The sequence below is a fragment of the Rhinoderma darwinii genome, chromosome 2, assembly GCF_050947455.1.
Source record: "Rhinoderma darwinii isolate aRhiDar2 chromosome 2, aRhiDar2.hap1, whole genome shotgun sequence".
Lineage (NCBI taxonomy): Eukaryota > Metazoa > Chordata > Amphibia > Anura > Rhinodermatidae > Rhinoderma > Rhinoderma darwinii.
In genome coordinates this window covers 177,537,386-177,550,392 of record NC_134688.1, presented here as the reverse complement: position 1 = coordinate 177,550,392, position 13,007 = coordinate 177,537,386, and the positions used below count along the sequence as shown (strand labels likewise).

Sequence of the window (13,007 nt, the reverse complement as noted above, 5' to 3'; positions counted from 1 at the left end):
TTGGCCAATAGCAAGCAATGGATGTTGCATTACAGCAGTGTGGATAAGCCCAAAATTCTATCTTATTGACCTTATGTGAATTATCACAGACCTGTCCCAATACTTTTTATATTGCTATTATGGATGAACTCGCAGACACCAGATGTGGTGTATATCAGCAGGTGTGACAGGTGGCACAACAAGACTCCAACAGTCTAAGGCTTTATTCAGACGAACGGGAAAAACGTCCGTGCAACGCGCGTGATTTTCACGCGCGTCGCACGGACCTATATTAGTCTATGGGGCTGTGCAGACATGTCCGTGATTTTTACTCAGCGTGAGTCCGCTGAAAAAAAATCACGACATGTCCGTTCTGTGGCCGTTTTGCGCGAATCACGCACCCATTGAAGTCAATGGGTGCGTGAAAACCACGCATGCCGCACGAAAGAACTTCCGTGCGAACTGCGTGATTCGCGCAACAGCTGTGAAAAGGATGAATGTAAACAGAAATTCACCACGTGCTTTTCTGTTTACAAACATCCAAATGGAGTGTCATAATGATGGCGGCTGCGCGAGAAGCACGCAGCCGCGCATCATATGCTGCTGCCACATGGAGCTGTTAAGTGGCTTTTGCGCACGCAAAACGCCGCATTTTTGTGTGCGCAAAAACGCCATGCTCGTGTAAATCCAGCCTAAGGCACAGGAACAAATATAGCACGGGACGGGACACAGGATACATGTGGCAGGGTATGAGAACAGGATAACACTAAGGGACCATTTTCTAAAACTAACATGGGTAAACACAACAATGCTCAGGCAAGGAGTAAAGGGGCAGGGCCCTTCTTATAGTCCAGGGTGATCATGGGCTAATTAATGATTATTTTCCCTACGGGACACAAAAAGGAGATGCAGGCCAGCATTCACAGATCCATGGCTGCGGCTGTCGGGGGGTGAGTAATCCCGATGGTCCGCGGCTGTGGACTACACTGTTCTGCCCCATCTTTCTCCCCATTGCGCACTCCGGTATCTTAGAATTCCCACTCCTTAGAGAGGCTTAGCCCTCCGCTTCCCTGGTTCCTAGGCCCACTTGTTCCCTGAGCTGGTAGCTGTTCCTGTGAGGGAGGTGGAGGGCCTGAAGGAGGAGGTCAGCGGCAGCAACGTGGTTGCTGTGCGGGAGAAGATGGTGGTAGAGGAGCGGGCTTTAAGTGAGGTTGGCCATTTCACTTTCCTCTCCATGCAGAATTTGAAAGTGTCTAAGTTAGGAGTGGTCCCAAAAAAGGAAAAATTTCGACTTATACTTCGTTTATTCTACACAAATGGAGCTTCGATGAATGAAGAGATTGATAAATCACTAGACGATGTCTCCTACATGTCCTTTAATGAAGCGGTATGCTTGGTCCGTACGGCTGGTGAGGGAGCACTGATGGCAAAAGCCAAATGTAGAGTACATTTTTTGTTTTCTGCCTGTTCACCCTGACTCCATGCACCTGTTGAGGTGCTTCATTGATGGATGTTTTTAAATAGACCATGGCTTACCTTATGGGTTGCTCCATTTCCTGTGCTTAATTTGTGGCATTTAGCCCGTTTTTGTAGTAGACGGGTTCAAAGGGGGTTAACCATTATTTGAATGACTTCCTTTACGTGGGTCCAGCTCATTGTGCAAAGTGTAGGATACACTTGGAGCCCTTGGCTATTATTTTTCCTCATTTTGGAGTTCTATTAGCGGCTGACAAAACAGAAGACCCTACGTAGGTACCACACTTTGTTTTTTTTGGGATTGAAAATGATTTCCAAAGGATTTTATGTTAGTTGCCTGAATAAAAATTGCTGGAACTACGGGCAACAGTGCAGGAGGCTCTGAACTTTGCTTGCAGGATCATTACGATGGGGCACATTTTCTGCAGACGGTTACCACAGGTGCTTGCGGGTATGAGACACCCGTGGCATTATATTCAGTTAAAGAGGGAGCCTAAGGAGGATTTATAGGTGTGGGATACCTTTCTGGCTGCATATAATGGGAGGACATTATGGATGGCTCAGCCATTGTCTAATGCAGAGCAGGCATGTTCAGTAGGCTACAGGGTGTTCTTTCAGGGCAAGTATCAGTGCGTGGCCAGAGGAATGTAGGGGAATCTCTGTTCTCTAGACTAATTCTCATTAGTTGTGGCACTTGAGGTTTGGGGCCTTTCATTGGCTAACAAATTTGTTCCTTTTCATAGTGACAATATGTCGGTTGTAGGTGCAGTAAACAGTCAGTTAGCCAGCTATCCTCCAATTGTAATTCTTATATGTCTGCTGCTGTTGTGTTTACATTGGAATATACTGTTCAGAGCTGCACATGTACCAGGATCAGAAAATGACATAGCTGCCAGATTGTCTCGCCAACAGTTAGGGTAGGCATTTGGCTCCAGAAGCTAAGTGCAATCCAGTGCCCTGTCTGTTGCATCTGTGGAAGGTGGTTTCCGATGGTTGCTGGGATAGGTAAAGAGGTCTTTAGCAACGGCAATGTGGGAGGCCTATGCATGGTTTTAGAGGTAATGGTTTCAGTTGTTTGACTCTTGGCCGGAGTCTGTGGGGTTGATGGAATTGGATGGACGGTATGTTTCGTTTTCTTGTTCTTACTGTTTGAGGACCAACTCTTGGTGGCGATAATAAATAAGTCAGTTGCAGCTTTGTCATTTTTTTTAAACAATCGATAGGGGGTGAGGATGTATTTGATGGTCATCAGGCAAGTGGATACGGGATTGCAGCCAGATGTAGTGATGAAGGATCATAGGCAGACTGTTTCTTTTAGAGGATCTGTTTTTACAGCTAGAAATGATTTGAAGTTCAGCTTATGAGCATTTGTTATTTAACCCCTTCACGCAATATCACATAACTGTACGTGATAAGGAAAAATTAAAAAGTTACAGCTCTCAGAATATGGTGACAAAAGATTTTTTTAATTTAGCAAAAATTACATTTTTTTAAAAAGTGGTGAAACATAAAACAACAACATATAAATTTGGTATCGCCGTAATCATATCAACCTTTAGAATAAGGTGAATGTGTCGTTTTTACTGCCTGATGGATGCCGTAAAAACAAAACCCAAAAAAATTTACGGAATCACTGTTTTTTGCCCATTTCACCCCACAAATATTTTTTTTTTATCTTCCCAGTACATTATGCGGTACAATAAATGGTGCCATGAAAAACTACATGTCTCGCAAAAAACAAGCCCTCATATGGCTATATAGATGACAAAAAAAAAATTAGAGCTTTTAGAAGGTTGGGAGGAAAAAACAAAAGTGAAAATCTGAAAAAAGGAGGGAAGGGGCTAAATTGCCGTTTTATTCGAGCATTTTATAGGGCTTTTTGTGTAGGCTATTTGGTTAGCTCCAGTCAAATGTTTTAATAAAGCTTCAGTGACTGTACATGTCGCTGTGTGAATGAGTACTGTAGTTCATGCTATACCTTTCAAAAACGGACAAAAAAGGAAGAGGGTTTTTGATCGGGTGGCGCATATTGGAGAGAACTTCTAACGTAGTTAGTTGCTTTGGAAGGTTTATGGCAGTGCGATCTCAGATAATCACCACTGCTGCATGCAGACGGTACATCATTGTCAAGATATCAGTTTAATACAGTTTTTAGACTGTGTGTACGTGGCCCGGGGTTCTCCCCTGCAGACTATAGTTTACTCTCTTTGCACATCAGAGCTGCCAATGAGGCGACATGTTATGGGCTGGATGATGCAGCTCTTATGAGGATTGGGAGTTGGGAATCGGGTAGTTTCAGGTTATACATACAGTCTCAGTTGGTAGAGGTGTGATGATGGATCCGTTAGAGTTTGTCTCATGAAAGCCTGTGACTGGGTCCAGATTGTTATGTGTTTTTTCTTTTCAAGTTCCTCCAGGTGTGTTATTTGTATTCTTGGGCACTCCATGTCCATTGAGTGAAAAAGAGCTGATGTATGTCCTGGCGGCAGGTATTTAATGATGAATAGAAGTACTGTCTAGGTGCGTTGGTCAGGTTTTCTTGGGATCAGGTAAGGCCTCAGTTTCAGGATAAGGTTAGGAGATAATGAGCTTCCCACATTTGTATTGTGGATGCTGGGGGTAACAATGTGGAAAGTTAGCCCATGTGCAATCTTATTAAAAACATTAAGCGGAATTGGTTATGTTTTTGGGACTCGCATCCGAGTCTACTGATTATTTAGTCCAAGATTATTCAATGTTTTAAGTGGAGTAATGCAGTCTCAGTACCAGCCTAGAATAGGACCAGAGTTAAGATAAACAAGGCAATAGTTACATTTCTTCATCTGAATGGGGATCTAGTGGTGTACCACAAGCTGTTGGAAAAGGGAGGGATGTATATTGGGAAAGATGGCGTGCGTTATTGTTTTGCGGAACTGTTGAAGTTTGGTCTGCGGGTTTAGCTTTATACGGTGGCTGATCCTTGACAACAACTGATTACACCATTATATGATGATCTGAAGAAAAAATGATAGGGAGGTGGATAAAAGGAGTTATATTGGTCTTCTCTAAGGGGTGGACCCTGGGTGCTTTTATATATGTGGAGACATATATTATTTATTCTTTAGATTCTGTCAAGGACTCTGCTGCATGAATGTTCATGATGTAAATGTTTTTTCAATTTCTCTAGGATATGTTCACACGCACAATTAAAAATGGCCTCTGATTTTCAGCCGTTTTTGAAGCAGAAAACATTTTTTTAAGGCTTTTTTTTTAAGCCGTTTTAGGAGCTGTTTTTCAATTGACCCTATGAAAAACAGCTCCAAAAGTGGCTCAGGAAGTGATATGCTCCTTTTTACGCTGCATTTTTTAAAACCGCGGTGTAGAAAAACGCCCCCCCCCCGTCTGAACTAAATGCCAGTTTTCCTATTGATTTCAATGGGAAGCGGTTTGTCTGCGTTTCACTAGCATTTTTCAAGGCATATTTCGAGCCGTTTACGCCCCGAAATAAGCCTGAAAACACTGCGTGTGAACATACCCTTAATGTTATGTCTTGCAGATAGTTTTTACACAAAAAGAACATTTGAATAAAGCTGTGACCATTCCCCTTTCCAATAAACATTATTGTAATGTCTCGTTATTTGGTTAGATAGGTGGGTGGTTAGGCATTTAGACAATAAGTTAGACAATTGTAACACACGCAGATATGCATTAATGATGGTTTTTACCTACAGAGTTTGCGGACACATTTTTTTTCACAAGACAAAAAGCACAACGTAAACAGAAGGGACAGAGTATGCTACAGCATTGAGGCCTTAAATAGGTTTTCCCAGGATTAGAAAAACATGGCTGCTTTCTTCTGCAAACAGTACAACACCTGTCCACACGTTGGGTGTAGTATTGCAGATCAGTCCCCTTTACTTCAATTGAGCTCAGCTGCAATACTAGACACAACCTAGAGGATAAGTGTGGTGCTGTTTTTGGAGAAAGCAGCCATATTTGTCTAATCCTGGACAACCCCTTTAAGGACCGGGGCAATTTTGGCCTTGAGGACCGGAACTATTATTTTATTTTTCCTCTTTGCATCCCGGCAGTCATAACTTTTTTTTTTTGTTTGACATATCTGTGTGAGGCTGTGTTTTTTTTTCAGGACGACTTGTACTTTATGTAGGTGCTTTCTTTTGGTACATATACATTAGCGTCTAATTGATATTCTTATTTTTTTTTAAATTAAAAAATAAGCAGTTCTGCGGTTTATTTTTTTGCAGCATACACAAATAATCATTACTACTGTTGTCTAAGTGTAAACTTAGACCACGCCGTCAGAAGATGCACCAAATTTATCACAGTAGTTCATGCTGTATGATAAATTTAGGGCATCTTGCTTGACCTGTTAGACACTTTTCTCCTCTTTGTACCGCCTTATTTTGCAACAGAATTTTGAGCTAAATCGTCAGTGCATTTTAAGTCATGTCCCCTTTCCGCTAAGCGACAGCCCCTTCGTGGCACACGTTTGTGCCTCACTAGACACGTCTGGTCGGAAGTGCGCCAAATTTTGGCACATTTTTCGACACATTCTAGACACTAGTAAATCTATCCCCATTTTTTTTTTTTATAAATCCCAATCACTACTATTTAAAGTGATGATTTGGCCTCAATCAAAGAGTTACTCTGGTTTCTGCTAGCAATTTTACAGCAAGTGATATCTAACCTAAAATTATCTATATCCACTTTGTGACTAGACACACATTAATGCTCTGTTCACTTCTGCGTCAGAGGTTCTGTTTGGAGCCTCAGTTCCCAATTATTCCCGTCAAGACAACAGAAACCACAAGGGAACCCATCAATTGGGTCTGTTGGGAACTGGTGGTATACGTTGTAAGACGGTTCCAGCAGTGTGTCGTGGCTTCCGTTATAAATGGAAGTTACAATACGTTGTAAACAGAGAGACTTTTATATTTTTATTTTATTACTATTTCAGAATGCAAAAGCAATAGAAAATCCTAAGCATGGTCATACCACATTTATTTTAGAATACAAATTGTATAGCTAGTATTAGGAACAGGATAGGTTACAACTGGAATAGGAAACTTTTAGTTGGTAGTTTAACTAGATACTGCTTCTTCCCTCAGGGAAAAAAATATATAATGTGTAAAAAAATAAATAGTGAACATGTTCTAACAAATATCCAAACCACGTCAAGTAAAGACTTTGAAGGACCAAAGCACATGTATACATAAAGTGAATTTAATTGAGTCCACTGGTTCTTTCCATGGTTTAGGCCTTGTTAGCAAACTTTGAGGACCACAGCAATAGCTGCTGCTGTATTTATTGTACATACAAAAAGTCCACACATGCATGGAGCTATATTTAAGTACAGAAAATTTTGTTAATTCAGTACATGATGATCTGAAAATCCATCCTACAAAATACTCTCTTTCTGGATTAAAGGGTAATTCCCAAGTTGAGTCATATTTTTTTTTATAATGAATTCTAATCAGAAATGTAATTATAAATCTATTTATGTTAAAAAAAATTACAAATTCCTTCCCTAACTACCTTTTTTTCTAACTTGATAACTCAGCTAGTGCTGGTTATCTTTTATAAAGGTGGGCGAGAGCGGCTCGATGTCAATCAGGCCACTCTGCACTGTGCATGCTCCCGACGTTGCTAGATAATGTAATGTACTTCTAGCAGAATCGGGAGAACGATCGTCTCATCCAGGCATGGTAAGCGTGGTTGAGACGAAACCCCCCCCTACACCATTCCCTAGATAGTTTTATACTATACCTGGAGCCGACCACTGATATATCCAGACGAGCGGTGGCCGGACCGGCATCTAATGCGCATTCGCTGATATGCGCGTTCACGATTACAATGACATCCTCTCCTAAGGACGGAGAGGATATCATTGCGCATGCGAGGCCACCGCTTTCTGAAAATAGCGGTGGCCAGATCCCTAGACAACGAGCAATAAACAAAGAGGGACTGACCGCGACATGGAGGAAGGATAGCACGAAAACGACATCATTTTCATAAAGCAAGGTATTTGCAAAAATTATTAACTTTAACAGGTTGAGCTTAATAGCTTAATTTATGAAGATAGGAATAACCCTTTAACAGGAAATTACTGGATTGGTTTGCAGAGATCAGATCTGCAGTGGTCATAAGTCTGTGGCAGAAGTCAGGCAGAATATGTAGGCTTTAGTCTTGGTGGACAGAAGTATCTGGACATCAGTGAGGTCATCTGCAATTCAGCGCCAGGCCAGAGGATGAGTAATGACCTGAAGTGTCAGTGTTTTTAACAACATATGGAAATAAGTATTGTATAGGTAGACAGTGTACTAGTGTAGACTCATCGCTGACTTGGAGCCACGAGTAATTGTATTATTTACTTTATATATCTGACCTATATTTTATGAAAATTTTCTCGAACATCCAATAGAAAATTCCAGTAATCTGGCATCTTGGTTTTCCTGGGAATGCTAGATTATGGGAATTTTAGTGTATTTCTCATGCATGGTCACTCAAGATTTGCTCTGGATGAGTGGAACGTTCCATAGAATGTTTTAAAATGTAAGAACACACACACATATTATATATATATATATAGGCTCGCTTCTAAAAACTTTCGAAAAATTTTTTGGGGGAGGAACCCTTTGGACATGGGTAGGTAGACTGCATTATCAAGAGAGAAAAAATAGAGTTATTTATTTATGAAAACCACCATGATATGGACTGTACTAATGTGGGTAATGTTCTTACCTGACAAGTATGCAAACTGCTTCTTGAGCTGATCCTCAATATCAGCTGCACACATCGGGAAGGTGTCCTGATGCATGATGTCATCTGGAAAACAGCAAAAAAAAAAAACTGTAATTAAATCATTAAGAAAACACATCCAATAAGTAACCCTGCAACATTCAATTCATTGTCCGAGTTTTTTTAATTTTTTTAAAGGAAGCGGTAAAGAAGTATAAGAAAAATTCTCCCAGAACTGCTATGGAAAACTGTGATGGCAGTATACTGTGTAAAAACTGCACTCATGGTTTTTATATGCATTCTTTTAAAACCCATTCACTACTTTTTAACATCTGCAGCAAAACCTTCAGGTGTGAACTCCCTCAAAAATTACGTAGATGTGTCAATCTTCCTGTGTTACGAAATTTATTTTATGGATGTGTGAAAAGGTACAAAAGCATAAATAACAAAAGGAAGAGAAATCAGTCTGTCATGACTAGTTATCTGCAAGAAATACAAAAATGTGACCATTTCAGTAAACTTAGGTTGATGACGATAAGTACTCGTGTACTGGTTTAGATCTTTTGATCCTTTGAGGCGAACAGTCTGTGATAACCTAGATGATACATTTCTTCTATGTTTACAGGCAGGTAATAATTGCTGCAAATGTGCATTATAGTATGTTCTGACTGAATGACTACAGCACCTAAAAAAACACAGTGACACCCCAACTTTGCATAGAAACACAATGCTAGCAATACAATACATTACATTTAACAATACAATGTATTCAAAGAAGATGTGCAGATGTTCTGTATGCACGGAGAGCCCTCAGAATATTTTATTCTGGTCGGTCGAAAGAACTCCTCTTGAAACTCTTGGTGATGATCTGTAAACACCAGAATTAAGATGTCCATTCATAGTAGATCAAAGTCAGTGGGATTGGTCAATGATTTAATCTGTACGTGGACCTCTTGATATTCCCCCGATGGCTGATGTTGCTGGAAAGAAGGATTGAGCATGGCTTTTTTTCACCACGCCCGATCCTTTGTTGCCTTGGGAAAGAACAGTCTAGTGACGGCATATGCCCCTTTCCCCATTGAAATAGCTTGTTGGCCAACAACTATCTTATGTGTATGGCCAGACTTATTGTCTTTATATTATATTATTGTGGTCCGTAAAAGGGACATAAACTACATGATGTTCTTATTTTTCCATTAGCTCTGTGCAAATCAAAAATATCCTCTTATTTCATTTGCAAAACAGGTATTCAGACTGAATAAAATGATAGCTTTAAAATAAGCGTGCAAATAAAATTACTACGTTTTCGGAGTTGGGCCAAAACAATGTGAATGTGTCAGCAGACAACATAAAAATCTAAAGAATTAGATTTGCTTGGTGTTCACATAATATGTTATGTAAGATGACCCTGTGGCCGTCACATCTGCCTATCTTTAGAAAAACACTGCAGGATATTCAGGGAATGGCTGACAAAAATGTGGCAATGCTTTTTTCAGACATAATAAATATATCTTATATAAAATAATAAAAATAAGGGTTATTTTTCTCATTATTAACCACTTCCTGATCATAAGCTTTAACCCCCCATACTGACCAGGCACATTTTCAAGTTTTAGCCATGTGCCAATTTAAAAGCAAATTGTTGTTCTATTACTCTTCCAACCTACATGTATTCGGTTTGGATTTTCTGACAACATATTGGGCTTCCAGGTTTTGTAAAAAAAAAAAAAAAAAAAAGATATAATTTACTTAAAGAGGCTCTGTCACCAGATTTTGCAACCCCTATCTGCTATTGCAGCAGATAGGCGCTGCAATGCGGATTACAGTAACATTTTTATTTTTAAAAAACGAGCATTTTTGGCCAAGTTATGACCATTTTCGTATTTATGTAAATGAGGCTTGCTAAAGTCCAACTGGGCGCGTTTAAAGTAAAAGTACAACTGGGCGTGTATTATGTAACATCGGGGCGTGTTTACTTCTTTTACTAGCTGGGCGTTCTGACGAGAAGTATCATCCACTTCTCTTCAGAACGCCCAGCTTCTGGCAGTGCAGACACAGCGTGTTCTCGAGAGATCACGCTGTGTCGTCACTCACTTCCTGCCCCAGGTCCTGCATCGTGTCGGACGAGCGAGGACACATCGGCACCAGAGGCTACAGTTGATTCTGCAGCAGCATCAGCGTTTGCAGGTAAGTCGATGTAGCTACTTACCTGCAAACGCTGATGTTGCTGCAGAATCAACTGTAGCCTCTGGTGCCGATGTGTCCTCGCTCCTCTGACACGATGCAGGACCTGGGGCAGGAAGTGAGTGACGTCACAGAGTGATCTCTCGAGAACACGCTGTGTGTCTGTGCACTGCCAGAAGCTGGGTGTTAACGAACAGAAGTGGATGATGCTGATTCGTCAGCATCATACACTCCCATTCCTAACGCCCAGCTAGTAAAAGAAGTAAAAACGCCCCGATGTACGCACATAATACACGCCCAGTTGTACTTTTACTGTAAACACGCCCAGTTGTACTTTTGCAAGCCTCATTTGCATAAATACAAAAATGGTCCTAACTTGGCCAAAAATGCTCGTTTTTAAAAATAAAAACGTTACTGTTATCTACATTGCAGCGCCTATCTGCTGCAATAGGAGATAGGGGTTGCAAAATCTGGTGACAGAGCCTCTTTAAGCCTTCAGACCATTTCACATTTTTCAACATTTTCTTATGTTGAGGCCTTGTGATAAAATAAATAAAAATAACAAACAAGTTTTTCAGAGATGGGGCGCACCACTTGGATGTTTATAGTCTATGGGAGGTCTGCTACTGGTTAAGATGTAAAATGTGATCTGGTCATTATGGATTATAACACTGTATATCTCCAAACTTTGATGAAACATCATAATCTCAATGGTTTTGAAATACTAGGAGGAAATTCCTTATCCTAAAGGGCAAATCCAGTCAGAATTATCTTCTGATATATCATAGATACTAGTGAGAGGATCACATTGGTGAAGTCTAGGACCGTCAAACACAATGAACGGGCTCTATGGAATGCATAAACCATTTTTTTGACACTGAAAAATGAAAACAACATTCTAAGGAAATAGTTATTGATATGAATATTCCTAAGCACACAAAGTTGTATCAAATTTTTTAGCATACTTGCCAATAGTCTTATTTTTTAGCAGACTGTCCGGCGAACAGTATATGCAAATGTCCCGCAATTTGACGTTACAAGGTTCGGATAGCACTAGGTAATGGTGTGGGTGCATGAGTAGGGGCCCAACCCGATCCAGTAAAGAAACAAAGTACTATGCACACCAATATGGAATTTTTTATCCAGGTAATTTATTTATTTGCAGCCAGTGACAGTGCGTGCAACGTTTCGGTCAAAACCTTGACCTTCCTCAGGCATTTTAGTCAATGCTGGTCCTGCGTGGCTGGCGCTGTAAGATTGGCGGGTAACCGCTGTGTGAGGCAATTTGACATTGTTCCCATAGTGCAGATTTTGCATGAATTTTTTTAAGCTAAAACCAGGAACGTAACCTAAACAGAACAAATATATAAAGAAAGGCCTTATAGGTCTGTTCTCCTGGCACATCTGCACTCTGTGAGCAAGGCCTTTAGGTTTCAAATGATGGTATGTTTTCAGTAACAGAAATCTCAAGTAGTGCCAAAGGGGGTTGTGCTCTCTATAGAGAGCTCTCTATATCTTTTGTTATGGAAATTAGTGAGGGTTTGGGATAACAGGCTTCACCGCCTGATCGTCTTACATGTATTTATGACATATGAGAAGATCATTATGACTTGATTTTTTTCTCTTTACAAACTGTTGGCATTAAGTTCGTTGTAGCATGTATTGTCAGACTGGCCCATCAGTGAAAGAATATCCTCCTATGAGCCCAGGTTTATAATGGAACCTAACCACAATAGTAAATATTAAAGGGGCATTCCCATCTTTTAATATTATGGAATATCCATTAGCATATGCTATACCATTATGATCGGTGGGGGGGGGGGTCTGACATCTAGGACCCCTCAATCATCATACCAAATAGACGAAGGTCTCTTCGACTTTGCCCCTTCGCAACAGCACTTCAGGACACCCTCTGTGCAGGAAACTCCAACAGAATTCTATGCAAGTGTAAAGTAGTTGCCTGCACAGCGGGTGGTTGGTAGCATTGCTGTGCAGGGAAATACTGTGAAGGAGCTGCAGTGTTTAAAGGGGACCCATCGCCTCTCCTGACATGTATGTTTTAGTAAGTACTTGTGTATCCCATAAAACTACGATAATGGAACATCTTTTCTAAGATCTCTGCATTGTACTGTTTCTTTGTTATTCTTCCTAGAAATTTATAAATAAATTTACAACTGGGTGTCACCTACATAGTTTAACACTGTCCAATCTGTGTTTGGAGTCTCAGACGGTCTAGGGACACACCTTTTTAATAAGGGTAAAGGTAACAACCAGTTGTCAATTTACGTATACATTTCTAGAAGGAATAACAGAGGAACAATACAACACTAAGTTCTAAGAAAAGATTCTCCAAAATAGTTTTTATGAGGAATGCAAATATTTACGAAAATAGACATTCAGTAGAGGTGACAGCTCCTCTTTAGGTAGGATGGTGGGATTTGGTTGTACAGAGAAGACTAAAAAGGAGGAGAAGCCTAATCTGAATGTTCTGCTACATCATTATATCATATTCACGTCGAGTTAAAGAAAAAGACCAACCTAATTTCATAATAAAAAAAAGCAACTTTTGCAAGACTGTTTTTATATATGTACATTAATATAGATATATATATATATATATATATATCACA

At 40.2% G+C, this 13,007-nt stretch overlaps 1 protein-coding gene across 5 annotated transcripts in view; it reads right to left on the bottom strand.

Annotated features, from left to right (window-relative positions):
* The window catches only part of MCF2L (MCF.2 cell line derived transforming sequence like), a 267,104-nt gene that overhangs the window by 94,050 nt on the left and 160,047 nt on the right, over positions 1-13,007 (bottom strand). For all 5 annotated transcript variants that reach the window (XM_075852524.1, XM_075852526.1, XM_075852525.1 and 2 more), the window contains one exon: positions 8,197-8,280. In XM_075852524.1, the coding sequence (XP_075708639.1) occupies positions 8,197-8,280 (84 nt within the window). The remainder of the gene's footprint in view (positions 1-8,196; positions 8,281-13,007) is intronic.